Source organism: Maylandia zebra, unplaced genomic scaffold (genome assembly GCF_041146795.1).
Source record: "Maylandia zebra isolate NMK-2024a unplaced genomic scaffold, Mzebra_GT3a scaffold02, whole genome shotgun sequence".
NCBI classification, from domain to species: Eukaryota; Metazoa; Chordata; class Actinopteri; order Cichliformes; family Cichlidae; genus Maylandia; species Maylandia zebra.
The window spans coordinates 304,055-321,836 of record NW_027490032.1 but is presented as its reverse complement, the minus strand read 5'-3'; the positions used below and the strand labels follow the sequence as shown (position 1 = coordinate 321,836).

The 17,782-nt window shown below is 40.6% G+C and overlaps 1 protein-coding gene across 1 annotated transcript; it reads left to right on the top strand.

The window, feature by feature from the left end:
• The first annotated feature begins 4,426 nt into the window (after positions 1-4,426).
• On the top strand, positions 4,427-11,068 carry LOC112431061 (Fc receptor-like protein 5). Its single transcript, XM_076881000.1, has 6 exons — positions 4,427-4,468; positions 7,538-7,573; positions 9,725-9,988; positions 10,068-10,313; positions 10,389-10,565; positions 10,658-11,068. The coding sequence occupies exons 1-6, from the start codon at positions 4,435-4,437 to the stop codon at positions 10,756-10,758; spliced, it is 858 nt and encodes a 285-aa protein (XP_076737115.1). The 5' UTR covers positions 4,427-4,434; the 3' UTR covers positions 10,759-11,068.
• The last annotated feature ends 6,714 nt before the right edge of the window (positions 11,069-17,782 follow it).

The window sequence follows — 17,782 nt, the reverse complement described above, 5'->3', positions numbered from 1 at the left end:
ATTCCATGGTCGGTATCCGTAGCCAGTCTTGTGTTGTGGAAGTTTTCCGTTAAATAAAGCCTGCAGACGAGCGGTGAGCGGTAGCTAACATTCTTTAATCAAAACACAAAGAACAGAAAAACCAAGCTTGTGGAGAGGCTGCATGATCGCGGGACAAACGGTCAGCAGAAACTCTCCTGAGCCTACCATGGCTCTCAGTTAAATACCTTCTCCAGGAACAAAAGGCAGTACACGGCTGTTTCACACCTTAAGATTCACACTCCCTTGCTACCTCCCAGAGACCTCAAAGAGACAAAAGATTCTTCCTGTGGAGTTGTCTGCTTCCCCCAACTTCCTTACTAGACCCCCACCATTTGTCTTACTGTATGAGTGTGAGACAATCCAGTGGCACCAAGGCATTATAGAATAAAATAATGTGATGAATACATAAGTAAAAGAAATTCCTATACACTTGTTAATGATCTCACTGAGGGGGTTCAAGCCTATGCATGAACAGCAGCGGGGACAGAACCTCTTTGATATATTCAACACTTGATGGTGACCTGTGCTATGGGCTTGAAGTTGGCCTCTAGTGTTGTTCGTTACATCCACATTGAGTTCCTGATGAAGGCTCTTAGGGTTCTGTTGATCTTGTGCAGGTCTAGGCATTCCAGGATCCAGGTGTGGGGTATTGAGTCATAGCCCTTCTTGTAATCAATTTAGGCAGAGCACAGGTTGGTCAGCCTGGTCTTGCAGTCTTGGGCGGCTACTCTGTCTACCAGAAGCTGGTGATTTGGTATTCTCTGGTATTCTTGCCAATTCCTTTCTGTGCCCAACTCATGTATTGAGCCATGTGCCTGTTCATCTTAGCCGCTATGATACCTGACAGGAGTTTCCATGTGGTACCGAGGGAGGTTATTGGCTGGTAGTTGGATGTGACCGGTCCCTTCTGGGGATCCTTGTGGATCAGGACTGTCCAGCCTTCAGTTAGCCATTCTGGGTGTTTCTTATTGACTAGCAGCTGGCTCATTTATGCTGCCAGATGCTCGTGAAGTGCAGTGGGCAGATATTGTCTGTAGTGCTGCATTCACATCATCTAGTAGAAAAGGTACTTCATGTAGTCTTGGTAACCGGCTCCAGAGGATCCAGGTTTCAAGCTTCGCCATGATCCTGTCTTTCAAGTTAGTTCCTTTCACACTCAATGATCCTTCTTCCATTGGATTTGGGACTTGGTACCCAATCTTGGATGGGTTCAACTCTTGCCCACTGATTCCATCTTGTTCCAGTAGCTCTGAGCTTTGAAAGAAGTGGCAGTTGTTGTATTTGAACCCAAATTGGGATCTTTGTATACACTTAATCCAGTAGTTTTTAATCCCTAACCTTAACCAAGTTATAGTCAGTGTTGGGACTAACGCGTTATTAAGTAACGCTTTACAGTAACTACGTTATTATTGTGGTAACGAGCACGGTAACTAGTTATTATGCCAAAACCAAGAACGCGTTAGTCGTTACTGGGATTTAGATAGGGTCGTTATTCGTTACTTCGTGTGGTGGCTATCGCGGAGCTTCCACAGATTCAGTAACATTAGCAAGTGGTGGAGGCCAGCAGGTGGATAGGGGAAAGGGGACAGACTCGAGGCGGCCGCTGGTCCGAGAGTGTCAGGTGAACTGAACTTCAGGTAAGAAGTTATGATATGCAGTCCATCTGGGTCAGATATGAACCAAGTTTAGGTGGAGTTTATTTTCATTATGCTGACTTTTTCTTACTGCGTACTAGCTAGCATGACGGAGTTTCTATACAGCTGGGTGGGTGCTATGATGTTACTGATGTTGAACTTTATTTTGTTCATAAGGTTAATTATTAGAGTTGCCAACCGTTCCATAAAAAACGGAATGGTCTCGCATTCAGAGAAAATATTACGCGTTTCGTATTGAGGTGAAAAGGAGCAGTTTGTCCCGGACTTCAGCTACAATGAAAAAGACACAAAGCTGGAGTTACTGTGTCTTTGCTGCACAGCTGCCTCTTCTCTCATTCTCTCCCCCTGCCTCTCCTGTTTCTACTTCAATCATGAAAAAGATCAATGATCAGCTGATCGGCTTTTCTCTCTTGTTTGTTTATCGCCCACTTTGCCCCAGAAAGAAGAAACCAGCGGAGGTCTGTTAAACAACAGCAGCATGTTTAAGCTTGATCAGCTTTTGTTAGAATTGATTTAATATTAATTTCTACTATCAGCTGATGTTTGCTGGAGCCACAGCTGTAAAGCTGCTGGTCATGATACGGTTTGGTTATCTGGTGAGAGGGAAACATGAGGATGAAACCAGGAGATGTCCTTACTGAATCATCAGAGTTGTGATGGAGAAACAGGTTTACCTTTTAGGTGACATGAATGAGTTGAAGGGAAGTTATGAACTGTTTCTGAGAGACAAATAACCCCATGATCGTTTTTTTCTTTACGTAGCTGACAGCTGGTAACTGTGCAGGGGCGAGTCTAGGAAAGTGTTGCCAGGGGGGCCATGTAGGGCATTAACAGGAAGAGGGGGGCGCAAAGAAATACTTTTCTTTCTTATTCTCATTTAAAATATCAAGCTTTTAAAAAATAATTATCTGAATCTTACAATAAACGATTGATAGATTGATGCATATATACCATCAAAACAGTGTACATCACTGTCGCAACAGCGTTTGTGTGCATTCAAAAGCTTAATGATTTTTCCTATAATGGTGGGCCGGTCTCTAGTCAAAATTAGAAATTATACAAAAAATTACAAAAAAATGTTATGAGTCAACCTTGAGGTTCTAGCAAATCAAATCAAATCACTTTTATCAAATCACTTTTATTGTCACATCACATGTGCAGGTACATTGGTACAGTACATGTGAGTGAAATTCTTGTGTGCGAGCTTCACAAGCAACAGAGTTGTGCAAAATACAATAATGTAAACAAGCAAAATACAAGAATGGCTAAATCTGAAACTAATAAATATATGTACAATATATAATAGTATATGCATTTCTGGATGTGTATACTAAATATTTTTCTACGTGTGTGTGTGTGTGTGTATACACATATTTTACAAATTAAATAGAGTAAACAATAAATAAAATATATAAAAATATACAGAGTGAGACATGTGCAAAACAGTGGCATTACTGTACAGTATGGAGTGCATAATGTTGAAGTTCCAGTAGTGAAGCTGAGGTGTCTATGAAGTGTTCAGCAGTCTGATGGCCTGATGGAAGAAGCTGTCTCTCAGTCTGCTGGTTCGGGACCGGATGCTGCAGAACCTCCTTCCTGAGGGAAGTAGTCTGAACAGTTTATGGCTGGGGTGACTGGAGTCCTTGATGATCCTCCCCGCTTTCCTCAGGCAGCGCTTCCTGTAGATGTCTTGGAGGGAGGGAAGCTCACCTCCAATTATCCGTTCAGAGCACCGCACTACTCTCTGGAGAGCTTTGCAGTTGTAGGCGGTGCTGTTGCCATACCAGGTGGTGATGCATCCAGTGAGGATGCTCTCAATGGCACAGTGATAGAAGGTCCTGAGGATGCGGGGGCTCATGCCGAATCTTTTCAGTCTCCTGAGAAAGAAGAGGCGCTGCTGCGCCTTCTTCACTGTTTTGTTTGTGTGTACTGACCACGTAAGATCCTCAGCCAGATGTACAGGGGATCTTACGTGGTCAGTACACACAAATAGCATGACAGTTTAGATGATCTGCTTCATTACAGAATATACAGAATTTGCTTTGTAAATGTTGCAAATATTATGTTCTGGCATATATGTGAAGGGCATATTAGTCCAGACTGATGAGAACTCACAAATTAAGAAAAAAACTGTAAAACCATGTCCAGAAACACAGCCATGAGGGAAACCAGCTGGTTCTTCATGCACCATTACTTGTCTCTTGGCTGGGTTAAGAAAGCATTGATGAACCTACAGAAGTTCTGGAGAAAGTCCACCTGAATAAGCTGCAGAAAGCAGATGGGTGATAGATGGGTGGACTTTCAATAGTTAAGCATTATAGCATGTAGTTAAAAAAAAGTTTGTGGTTAAGGTAGAGCAGAGGTCTGTGTGAAATGCAGAAACAAAAGGCCTTGTGTACAGCTGAAACACTGACAGCTACCGCAAGACAAAACTTGTTTCTACCAATATGAAACAGGAACTATCTAATCTGAATTTTAGTGCAGATATGTGTCATTTTAGCATTAACGATAAACATATACTGGTTATACAAATATTCTCCTTTGATTTTGATTTCAACTTCTAAATATTTTCATCTTTGTGACATATTCCAGTCTCTTGTTTTAATAATATCTCATCTCTATAGAAACAAACAGAAAAAAAAAAAAGAAAGGTGTTGAATTTTCTCTGAAAAGGAAACCACAGTGCTGACAGCGATGCTCGGTCAGGACGGAGGAGGGTTGTCTTATCTGATGTGAACTGATCAAAGACATAAACAGCATGATGAACAGAGCTTCTCTACTCCGACTGCTCTGTAAGTTCACTTTTTGATTTTATTTTTGGGTTAAGATTAGAAAATACATTTTCCGTTTATACTGGGCCAAAATCCTAATAAATATGCCACTGAACCATGCTTTGATCGGATTTATGAATATATTTAGTGACTCAGCACTGGTTCACAGAAAAAATCTAACTCACTATGTTGCAGCAGTAAAAGAAATAAGATACCAAAACCAATTAAATTTTATTCATATATTGCCAAATTACAACAGTTACCTAAAAGTGCTTTATATAGCAACATAAAGACCCTCCAGAGAAAAGAGAAAACCTGAACAATCAGATAACCCCTATAACCAAGTTGACAGTGGGAAGGAAAAACTTTCTTTTAACAGAAAGAACCCTCTGTCAGAACCAGACTCGGGGAGCAGTGGCAATCTGCTGGAACCAGGCTGAGGCCAGGCAGGAATCTCTAGACTTTGATGTTAGCAGGCAACATTTTGACCTGTAGTGAGATCAGGGAGCAGTTGGAAGAGAGCCTGCAGAGGTGGCCATATGCTCTGGAGAGAGGAGGAATTAAAGAAAGTAGATGTAGGAAAGAATACTTGTGTGGGTGAGAGGGAGGATGGTGAAAAAGTGAAGATGTACAAGAGTTTTAATACTTAGGGCCAACCACTCAAATCAATGGACAGTGCACAAGAGTGGTGTAAAAGAGAGTACAGGCTGGGTGGTATAGGTGGAAATGAGTATCAGGGGTGACAGAAGGATAGCAGCAAGAGTGAAAGGGAACGTTTACAAGATGATCGTGAGACCTGCTATAATGTATGGTTTGGAGATGTTGACACTGACAAAAAGAAAGGAGACTGAGCTGAAGATGTTAAGGGTTTCATAGGGAATGACCGAGGTGGACAAGAAAAGAAATGAATGCATCAGAGGGAACGCTTAGGTTGATCAATTTACAGACAAAGTGAAAGAGGCAAGGCTGAGATGGTCTGGACATGAGTCTGGTCTAGCCTTCAGATTGGCATCACCGCTGTGTCGGTGGAATTTAATAAACTCGGCTGTCTGCTCCTTGCTATCTAAAATATATCAGGACACTGGCGTAAATTGTCAACCGCCTCACACTTCTGTTTAATCAGTTTTCTGTTTAACGTTTATTCAGCTGTGTGAAAACCCCGGAGGAACCCACCCGATGGATTAATAAAGTTTTTTTTTAATCTAATAATCTAATAACTTTGATCTCAGCCAAACCAATTTACTCCGGAACAAATAAAACACAGAAAAAAGGCAAACAATTACATTTTTCAAGTTATCCGAGTGACTTATATATCATGTTTAACCTGAGTAGCGAAAGACCGGGGGTCGGAAAACGATGAAGCCGGGAGTCCACTGCTCTCGCCGGCTGGAGTGACCATTGAACCCCCCGGCTTGCTATCAAGCTGGTGGGTAACAGACGTCTCCGAAAACGTCGGCACACTTTTGCAAATATGCGATGTCTTGATAAACCAAGCAGATATTTGTAATTTACACGGCTACTTTCTCGCCTTAAAATATGTTAAAAGTTTATTTTGTGACCCAGAAGGATTAATAAGAGTAATTTTAAAACTTAGTAGTTGTTGGAAACTGCAGTTTGGCTGGGCCGCGCTATGAATTCTGGGATATGGTGGGCCACGAAGGACACACCGACCCATCCTTCAAATTTGGGGAAATGAAGGACGCATTTGTCGCAACAACAGGAGCTTGCAAAGAAAAGTGTCTGGACTTCTTTAAGTTACTTGAAGACGTTTCACCTCTCATCCGAGAAGCTTCTTCAGTTCTAAGGTCAAATGGTGGAGAGTCCCAGATATAAACCTAGTGGGAGTGACCCCCCACAGAGGGACAAAAGGACCCCCTGATGATCCTCTAATCACCTGAGCCAAGGTGTGAAACTGGGCGTGGGTCCCAATCAGCCAGAGTTTCGGGTGAGTTCATTGTGAAACCTGGCCCCACCTTATCATGTGAATTTCTGAGGTCAGATGGCCCAGGATGTGAGTGGGCGTTAAGGCGTCTGGGAAGGGATCTCAAAACTGGATTATAGATGGCAGAGAGTTGGTGTCGTAAACCCCCGCCTCTGTTCAAAGATGGTCGCTCACAGTGGACATAGATGGCTTCTTTCACTCCTCTTTCAAACCATCTGTCCTCTCTGTCCAAAATGTGAACATTGGCATCCTCGAAAGAGTGTCCTTTATCCTTAAGATGCAGATGGACTGCTGAGTCTTGTCCTGTGGAGGTGGCTCTTCTGTGTTGTGCCATGCGCTTGTGAAGTGGCTGTTTGGTCTCTCCGATGTAGAAGTCTGGGCATTCCTCGCTGCACTGTACAGCATACACCACATTGTTAAGTCTGTGTTTTGGCGTTTTGTCTTTCGGTTGAACCAGTTTTTGTCTGAGCGTGTTGCTGGGTCTGAAATACACTGGGATGTTGTATGTAATGATAAATGACATCTGAGTATGTCATTTATCTCTACACTGTATTGGTATTGGTAACACAAACACACATTTATTGGTATTGTGTACTTCTTTTGTAGAAAACCACACAGCCACAGGAATTGAGCTGTGAGAGAATAAAGATCCTCAAACCAAACATCAAGCTCCTTCTTCTGTACTCTGGGATAATTTGGCCTTAAGTGGTGTTCTGGCCGACACACCAGGGTGAATCAGTGCCAACCGTGTCTATTCCTGATATCCCCACTATACTAGGGATAGGGAGAGATTGAGGAAGCTGACCTGCTATGATGATCCCCAAAAAATGAGTAGCTCAAAGATCAAGGAGATTAACAGAGTTAATGTGTTTTTACAAAACCAGGGAACACTACTGATGATAATACATTGCACCCTTGAATCAATAAATTGAATAAATAAACTGTTCTTTTTTTGTCAAGTGGCTCTCTCAGTTTAGTCTGTGAAAGAAAACTGTGTGTACGTTTAAAAAAAGACTTTGTCTGCACTTTTTCCATACATGCTTTTTGCTTTGTACATACATGATTGCGGTTTGCATGGTTTTACTTCCTCTGAATGTTGCACACACTGCTGCAAAACCTCAAGCTAACCCAGCTGTCTTCCTTTGTAGCCGTCATCTCCCTACTGTGCTGCACAACAAAGCAAGGTCAGTAACCTTCTTCTGTCACACTCTAAAGTTTTCATTTTCATAATTCTTTATTTTATACAGGGCCTTGGTCCTGTATTCTCTAAATTCATCCTCTGTCCTAAACTAGCTGTTTTTTAGCTCCTCCCCTTTAAACCAACTCACTTTAAAATAAGCTGTCCTTATCAAACACAAGCTTGAAAGACAGGCAGGTGCTGCTTCTGTGCCTTACCTAACAAATGTGTGGGGGCAATGTGGGCAGACCCACAGAGCCCCCAGTGGGTCCACACACGCTACGCTCCTCTTCTATTCACAAGCCACACTCCTTCTGGCACTCATGGTCCTTCTCATGTATGACTGTATGATCAGGCTTACAGTGTCCCATGGCTGCTGTAAAGTCGCTAACTGGTTTCACTCCCAGCTCTAGGCTAAGGTGTCTGTGTAGTTGCAAGGGTAGTCCTCCATAGTTAGCTGTCTGCTGCTCTGCTCCAACATACCTGTACAGTGATGTCTGCCTCAGGTTTGTTAAATAAAGGATCAGGATCAGCTGCCTGTGCAGCTTGCTGATCTCCAAAACTATGTTACAGGCCTTTAGCTGTGTTATACAGGAAAAGTAGGTACAGGAGACATGAGGGGTATTCCTTTTACAGGCTCTTCCTTAGCTGTTCATTAAGCAGAATTTTAGACCAATCTTTTGCTCATTTACATGTTCCTCCATCTTTTCTCCATATGTTCTCTTGTAACACAAACCATGACATTAAATCAAGTTTACATTTTTGAGGTATAAATACACAAAATAATAAATACCCTTTATCTGTATTTTTAAGCACTATAACTAAATTCTGCTGTCCAGTTTCATAGCATTAACACTGTGATTAATCTACTTATTGTTATCTTAGTAAACTCTCTTTATATCTTAACATATGCAAAAATACTTCACATCAGAAAACCATAAACAAGTCTTATTCTCCCATCTCCCCAAATCAGTATTTACTATACAGTCCATAAGCAATATGAGTGAGAAATGGACCAGGGTGAAGTTATGTTATCAATCATAGAACCTTGTCCAGGAGCTACATTTTTAAATAAATAACACATATTCAGTGTGGCCCATCATTTTGTTAGATAATAGCAACTCTCATTTCAACCAGCAGAGAATCTGTGAAAATATACTTCTTTCAAAATTCAACTTTCATTGAACTAACATGAACAAGGTTTTATGCCTTTAAATATGCAATTTGACAACTCAGAGTACCAACAGAAAAAGTAGAGACAGGAGACATTTGTTGCCTTCAGTCTAGAGTAACTTCCTCATTAAACAGATGGGGGCTTTGGAGCAAGCTACTGCATTCAGTTGTGTCCCTTTTGTGGCAAAGCCATACAATTACATCTGTATAACCCTAACTAAGAATCAGTGCAATAATTCAGTAAATAAGTCATTTTATAACAATAAATACTCAAAAGAAATTACAATTGTGACCATACATTTGTAGGTGTCACACTGTGAGGTGCTCATTTAGTGCAATTAGCTTCTTTAGCCAGTAGGCATTAGTCAAGTCAGGTCCTTGGAGCTGTCCAGCCTTCATGCTTTAGACTCTTTCTTCAATGTCTGCCACTGTGATGGATACTGGACCCTGTTCGGGGAGTTGCTGTGGTCTTCTCTGAGCCACCCCTTTCTTTATCACAGCTTTCTGTAGTTCTGATAGTTGGCTAACTTCCCTCCATGCTGCCTTGACCTTAGGCTGTGGTCTCAATCTCTATGGAGGGTACAGCTCCTTGTGGCTGTTGTTCATCTTGTAGCCAAGCATCTCAAAGATCGCTGTTGCTGTGGTATAGATGAGTTAGTTGTTTTCATTGATGCCAAAGCCACAGTAGAAATTTATACTGCTGCATTGGTAAAAGTAAGCAGGTGTAAACTTACCAAGTAGTTACTATAGATAGATTGCAAACATGGAGTCTGTTAAACAGCACAAATTGATGCATTAAATGGGAGTGTAAAATATTAGAAATGCAATCCTTCTTATTGATTTGCATAATCCACTCTCCCTAACTGAGTTCAAAACACTCAGGTCAGCAGGGTCACAAAGTTTCATAACTTCAGTTGATCTGAAAGGTGTCTGATTGCTGCAAAAAGGAAATAATGCACTGTATATTTCTTATTGTTCTTCTCAGCTCGTCTGACTGTGAGTCCCAGCAGCTCTCAGTTTTTTAAAGACGATTTTGTGTCTCTGAGCTGTGAGGAGGACGACAGCTCTCCTGGATGGACTCTGAGGAGAAACACAAGCAAACAACAGAGGACTCAATGTGGAGATGGGTGGGGAAAACCAGCTGGTTTTTCCTGTAACATCAGCTACATTGACCCACTGGAAAGTGGAGTTTACTGGTGTGAGTCCAGAGAGGGTCCCATCAGTAACATGGTTAACCTGACAGTCACTGGTAAGCTGAGTGTGTGGAGTTAGTGTTGATGAAGCTGTGTGTAAATGGATGAAATGCTGTAGTTTGTCTCTGTGTTGAGGTGGATCAGTGATCCTGCAGAGTCCTGTCCTCCCTGTGATGGAGGGAGATGACGTCACTCTGCTCTGTAAAACAAAGACCACTCCCTCCAACCTCCCAGCTGCTTTCTATAAAGATGGCTCCCTCATCAGGAAGCAGCCTACAGGTCACATGACCATCCAGCATGTTTCCAGGTCTGATGAAGGCCTCTACAAGTGTAACATCAGCGGCCATGGAGAGTCTCCATCCAGCTGGATCACTGTCACAGGTGAGGAGCTTCACTCTGATTTCACCTCTTATTTCATCCACATATTCACCTGATCAGGTGAAATTCTCTCCACAGAAAAACCTACAACCACACCTTCACCAACCACCTCAGCTCCTCCCTCTTCCTCAGTACTGTCCCCTGACTCCTCCTCCCTCCAGTTGGTATTCCGAGTGGTCCTCCACCTTGTGGTGTTCTGTCCATACTTCATCTCCACTCTCCTCATGGTGTCTTTGTATCGATGCAGAGCCAAAGGTAACACTCTGATCGGTCAATATGCTGGTCATTGATCAGACTGATCATTTCTTCCTGTTTAAGCAGCCGATTTAACTTTCTAACATTTACAGGAAACTACATGCACGCCTCAATGGTAAAGACCCCACTCGACGAGGCTGAGCAGGGATTGAATAATGACTATGAAGATGTCACTATAGAGCATCACTTCTGAAGCAGATCTCATGTTCAGCTTGATATTGATGAAAACGTATTCCTGCTAAGGATTTATATCATGTGCTGCCTATGTATCACTGTAGCTCTGTGCAATAAGTAATGTACAAGGCAGTTAGTTTACTTCTAAACCAAACCTGCAGTTGTTTTCAGATCATATTGGAAAAGACAACACATTTTCTGAGCAACTATCGTACCCTTTGACTGCAGATTTATTTATTTCTCATTTTAGGAAGACATTCTTTGTTTGCTGTCTCAGTGTCTCACTCATGTCTGAATAATGAGCTTCAAAATAAAAGATTTTAAAGGGAGACTGTTAGCAGGGCCACATAAAGACTCCTTTTTTAAACTTGAATACTGTGCCATGCACATGAAAGACAACATGTACAATATAAAACTATTTAATTTAAGAACCACTTAAAGAAAATGTTCTTTATTGGTGGATACGGTTGGTAGAGATCATTTGTAGAAAAGTGTTAAAGCTACAAAGTATTGAAAGATGTAATAACATACTGTCTGACTCTAAACCTGAGGATTAGTGATAATTGAAAACAATGTACAATGACACCAGAATTTACCATTCATTTAAATTTGAGTCTTGTTTATATTTTACTGCTACTCTTACATGTTTAAATGGATGCTGCAAATCCTGTAAAAATAATGTTGTTCCTTCATCAAAGAAGAATAACATCTGTAATCAAGACAACTGGTTTAATAATGAGAGAACTTAAGAACTTGGAAGAATTAAACATTATTTATTGTTTATTTATTGAGATAGCGAAACTAATGTATTTGGAGATTAGATTCCAATGAGATACAGAAAGGGATCCCAGCAGTGATAGGATTTAGGTCAGGAGCACTTGGAGTCTAGACTCTGGTGGTAGTGAAAATGAAGACTGAGGCTTGGGTGGAGCGCTAACTGAAATGTCACTAATGTGGAGGTGAGGAGGAGGTGGGTTGCACAAATGAGAGTCTGAAAGTGAGAATGATGGAGAGCAGAAATGTAAACTACGAAAAGTGGAGGCTGATGGTTCCAAAGAAAGCAGGCAAGAAGGTGATTCCACAAGAGTAATGATGACAGTATTGACACTGACGGCTACCACATGGTAGTGATGTAGAAAATGGAAAAGCAACCCAAACAAACAGGCAGATGAGTGATGACAGATCTTTGTTATTGAACTCATACAAAAGCTTTATAACTATCACAATGAAAATGCTAAATTATAGACATCTTTACAAGATGAGCAGTTTTTTTCCTCCTCTCAGTGTTTCCTCACATCTCACAATGCTAACGTGTCCTAATAAAATTAATTAAAAATGCAACACACATTTTTTTAACCAAAAAAGGAAACTCTTTACTGGTTAAATACTGCTGTCAGCATTAGCGTTAACGTTAACGCTGACAGCACTAGTTAAAAATGTTACAACTTTAAGGAATTACATTATCTTATTTGTGCTTTAAGGGGGCAGAATATAAATTCTCAACAATTCTCATAAGCAGCACAAGATCGTGATCGAACACAAGGACTGAAATCATTCCTGCTCAGGCAGGTCAGCAGTCACTACTACACATCTAATTAACCTCTGCGCAGCAGAAACATGGCTTCACAACGCCTCCACTTTACACAGCCACACAATATAATGTTCAAAAACACATTCAATATTTAAGGAAACAAACAAACCCCCCAAAAGATAAATAAGCTCAAATAATGAGCCAATTTTAGTGATAATTTCTAATTTGTATTTAACTAAAGTGTCAAAATAGAGATTCACTTAGTTCACAACAGTGCTCTTCTTTGGAGTCGGACAGTGTGTTAGGATGCAATCCCATGACTGAGCAAGGGCTGCTGGGTAATGAAGTCACAATAACATAATCTGGACTTTTTATGCAACAAAACCGAGCGAGACTTTTGTCTTGAACTCCAACTTTATACCAAACCAAATATCTAGCACAGAGAAAGTAAACAGTGTAGTGTCAGTGTAGAGGATGGAAATCAACCAGGATGGCTGTGAAACATCTGCTGACATCTTGTTGAATTTAATGGTGTAAATTCACAAAGAGCCACTGGTCTTGTGATCACATCATGTACATTAAAAAAACAAATCAAAAAACAAAGAAACAAAAAAGACCAACTACTGAAGCTCACATTAGAAATTATTATGAGTTGTGATTTTTTTTCCCTTTTTTAGGGTTCCCCATCTGCTGAATCCCAATTTTAACCTTGACTGTAGTAATTTTACTGTTTAGGTGTGGAGGTGAAGTCACCCTTTGCCATGTAGGCAACAGTAAATTATTTTTGTTTACTGCATGTCTCCTACAAACTAGCCCCATTTATTTAAATTATAGTTTAACTTGTAACAATATTTGTATTCTTAAGTAGTAACATTATTATATTAATATTGCACAGGTTTAGTTACCTTTGTACAATATGGTCTTCCTTCAATCTTCCTTCAAGGATCACTTTTTACTTTCTTACTTTGACTACATTACAGAGCATGTTCTTTTTCACTTTCACTCGAGTAATAAACTTACTTTGCTAAACTGAAGAAGATCTCTTCTCGGCACAGTAGTAATACAAAGTACTACTGTCTATTAACACTGCTACATTTGTATAGTGCTTCTTTGCTACACTACCTACATTCAAATATTGTACAGGTGTGTAGTTTAAGCTGCTTAAATTGCAATGCATTGTTTGTGAGACATGTATGCCACCCCAAAATGATAACAGCTCCATCCTGGCCATCCTGTAAAAATTATTTTGTTTTTATTGCAGTTTAGCGTCACTTTAAGTTCAAGTTTTCTTCAGTATTCTTTCTTTGTGTATATACTGGATTCAAAAGTTCAGAAAAAAGATATTTCTTTACAACCACACACAGTTTGAGGGCAGATCCTCTCACCCATGTTTGGTTGATAAATCTAACCAAACTGAAACTATTTTTCATGATTTGTAAGGTCAAATGATGGTTTTAGTGGATTTTATTTTTATTTTCTAAAGTCTAGTGTTTGCTTTTAAAGATAAAAGAGAAGATGAGTATACATGAAGATAATAGGCTAAATTTGTGATTGTGTGCCTCTAAAAAATTTGGTCAGAGTCGACAACTAACTGTGATGAAGGGTGCAATCCAAAAAAAAAAAACATTGGAAAAAAATGAAGTTAAAAATTGAATTCTTTTTATTCATTCATTCATTTACATGTCATGTGTCCCCAAGAAGCATTTAAGACAGAAAAATAATTAACAGAACAATATCATAAATCACTCACTGATTTAAAATAAGATTAATATTAGATGACAAAACACTGAAGCCTTAGTGGATAATAATCAGAAGTTGAGTTGAGTGTGTGTATTTGCGCTAAGATTGAGGTGTGGTCAGGGGTAGGTGGAAGAGACATCAAAGTGGACACAGCCTGTTTACAGAAGTCACAGGTGAGCAGGTAAGAGGAAGGACAGCTAGAAGGAAGTGAGTTTTTCCACTGTCTCAGCTGTTGGTCACGTCATGTTTTCTACTCTCTGTTTTTACAAACATGTTTTATCTTTAATTCACTGCCTCAGACTTTTGTAGATGTTTTTAAATCTAAATGAAAAATCAAGTTTTAAAAGTAGCTGCCATGAAGGACCACATTTGTTTTTTACCATCAAGCTAGAAATTAAACCCACTGCTGTTTTTCCTCAAGGAGTTCTTTTTGAGGATCAGATTGAAATTAAGAGTCGAATTTAAAAAACAATTAGACTCAAACAATTCAATTCAATTCAATTTTATTTATATAGCGCCAAATCACAACAAAAGTCGCCTCAAGGCGCTTCATAGATACAGAGAAAAACCCAACAATCATATGACCCCTTATGAGCAGCACTTTGGCGACAGTGGGAAGGAAAAACTCCCTTTTAACAGGAAGAAACCTAAATAAACTAAACACAAAACGCTGGGTCAGCAGACCCAGGATTATGACATACACACTATAGAAATATAAAATGGTTTATTTTAAACTAATGAAATCACAAATCTAGGCAGCTTCAGGTTTGTGCCTCCTGATAAAATGCTCTAATGTTTCTAGAGAAGAAAAATAAAACAGTAAATCAAACAGGAATTCAAATATTATGACACATTCTGGAAAAATCCTGTCCCACGTTATCAGCAACTTCAGTCTACTAGAAATTACTGTTTTAAATTTTCTTTTAAAACATTCACAGAGGAGTGAACTGAAAATGTAGCTTAGTAATGGTATACGGTGGGTGTATGTTGAGGTTGTATTGAATCAGACTTCATGTTTGGGTTCAAAGACCTGTTAAACCTTCTGCCTGGGCTCTTTTCATTTAAGCACCTCCCACAAATACACCCCCTGTTCTCAGTACTGCTGAATCTGCTTGGGCCCTAAAAAAGTCCCGTCCTCTAACATTTGGTTATTCAGCACTTTATTCTGACTGCAACAACGCTGCAGGCTTCAAACCGTCTGTTTCACAGGGACAGGCTCAGACAGGTTTCACTTTCACTCAGTTACATTGTTTTTCAGGTTTCTGTGTTACACCTGTTGTTACCTGCAGGTTCATTCACATCCCCAAACATCAGTGTTTAATTTTCTTTAGACTGATTTGTTATAGAAATGTTCACAATAACCTGCAGCACTCCCTTCAAGAACATCATTTGAAGTGGGTTTAATAAACACATTGCAACATGGAGAGAAACATCCCAGCCAAACACCAGGGTGATCTCTGAAATTTGGGTGGGGTTGCTCATTTTATATTGTTTTTACCAAACTCGCACACAAATAAAATTCCTCAGCATGTCACATGAGTCTATACCTTCAGCTCAAAACGTCCTTGAAACCTTCCCTGAAAAAGAGAGAATTATGACCTTGTCTTCTGCTTAGCCATGGCCTAATCATTTACATCCCTGATAAGCAGAAGGCGTCTCAGTTTAATGTCTCCCATGTACTTATAATGCCCCACTATGTGTAGGTGTGATAGAGCATAAGGCCTGTTTGTGGTGGGCATGTATACAACTGGTGACAGTGTACAGTGGGGCAAAAAAGTATTTAGTCAGCCACCGATTGTGCAAGTTCCCCCACCTAAAATGATGACAGAGGTCAGTAATTTGCACCAGAGGTACACTTCAACTGTGAGAGACAGAATGTGAAAAAAAAATCCATGAATCCACATGGTAGGATTTGTAAAGAATTTATTCGTAAATCAGGGTGGAAAATAAGTATTTGGTCAATAAGAAAAATACAACTCAATACTTTGTAACATAACCTTTGTTGGCAATAACAGAGGTCAAACATTTACTATAGGTCTTTACCAGGTTTGCACACACAGTAGCTGGTATTTTGGCCCATTCCTCCATGCAGATCTTCTCGAGAGCAGTGATGTTTTGGGGCTGTCGCCGAGCAACACGGACTTTCAACTCCCGCCACAGATTTTCTATGGGGTTGAGGTCTGGAGACTGGCTAGGCCACTCCAGGACTTTCAAATGCTTCTTACGGAGCCACTCCTTTGTTGCCCGGGCGGTGTGTTCTGGATCATTGTCATGTTGGAAGACCCAGCCTCGTTTCATCTTCAAAGTTCTCACTGATGGAAGGAGGTTTTGGCTCAAAATCTCACGATACATGGCCCCATTCATTCTGTCCTTAACACGGATCAGTCGTCCTGTCCCCTTGGCAGAAAAACAGCCCCATAGCATGATGTTTCCACCCCCATGCTTCACAGTAGGTATGGTGTTCTTGGGATGCAACTCAGTATTCTTCGTCCTCCAAACACGACGAGTTGAGTTTATACCAAAAAGTTCTACTTTGGTTTCATCTGACCACATGACATTCTCCCAATCCTCTGCTGTATCATCCATGTGCTCTCTGGCAAACTTCAGACGGGCCTGGACATGCACTGGCTTCAGCAGCGGAACACGTCTGGCACTGCGGGATTTGATTCCCTGCCGTTGTAGTGTGTTACTGATGGTGACCTTTGTTACTTTGATCCCAGCTCTCTGCAGGTCATTCACCAGGTCCCCCCGTGTGGTTCTGGGATCTTTGCTCACCGTTCTCATGATCATTTTGACCCCACAGGATGAGATCTTGCGTGGAGCCCCAGATCGAGGGAGATTATCAGTGGTCTTGTATGTCTTCCATTTTCTGATGATTGCTCCCACAGTTGATTTTTTCACACCAAGCTGCTTGCCTATTGTAGATTCACTCTTCCCAGTCTGGTGCAGGTCTACAATACTTTTCCTGGTGTCCTTCGAAAGCTCTTTGGTCTTGGCCATGGCGGAGTTTGGAGTCTGACTGTTTGAGGCTGTGGACAGGTGTCTTTTACACAGATGGTGAGTTCAAACAGGTGCCATTCATACAGGTAACGAGTAGGGGACAGAAAAGCTTCTTACAGAAGACGTTACAGGTCTGTGAGACCCAGAGATTTTCCTTGTTTGAGGTGACCAAATACTTATTTTCCACCCTGATTTACGAATAAATTCTTTACAAATCCTACCATGTGAATTCATGGATTCTTTTTTCACATTCTGTCTCTCACAGTTGAAGTGTACCTCTGGTGCAAATTACTGACCTCTGTCATCATTTTAAGTGGGGGAACTTGCACAATCGGTGGCTGACTAAATACTTTTTTGCCCCACTGTAAATCTACAGGGTGGGCCATTTATATGGATACACCGGAATAACACCGGAATGGTTGGTGATAATAAAGTCCTGTTTGTGGCATATTATGTGAGGGGGCAAACTCCTCAAGATGGGTGGTGACCATGGTGGCCATTTAGAAGTCGGCCATCTTGGATACAACTTTTGTTTTTTCAATAGGAAGAGGGCCATGTGACACATCAAACTTATTGGTAATGTCACAAAAAAACAATGGTGTGCTTGGTTTCAACGCCTTTCTACTGCAACTGCTTTGTAAGTCCACTTTTTTATTTTATTTTTCGGTTAAGGTTAGAAAATATATATTTTTTTGTTTATACTGGACCCAAATCCTAATAAATACACAATGAAATGATGCTGTAGCTGGATTTGTGGGCATATTTAGTGCCT

Excerpts from the sequence above, each read along its gene's own strand:
- LOC112431061 (XM_076881000.1), top strand. The coding sequence starts at position 4,435 with ATGATGAACAGAGCTTCTCTACTCCGACTGCTCT. Across the intron at positions 7,574-9,724 it reads GTGCTGCACAACAAAGCAAG|CTCGTCTGACTGTGAGTCCC; the intron begins GTCAGTAACCTT and ends TGTTCTTCTCAG. Across the intron at positions 10,566-10,657 it reads GTATCGATGCAGAGCCAAAG|GAAACTACATGCACGCCTCA; the intron begins GTAACACTCTGA and ends TAACATTTACAG.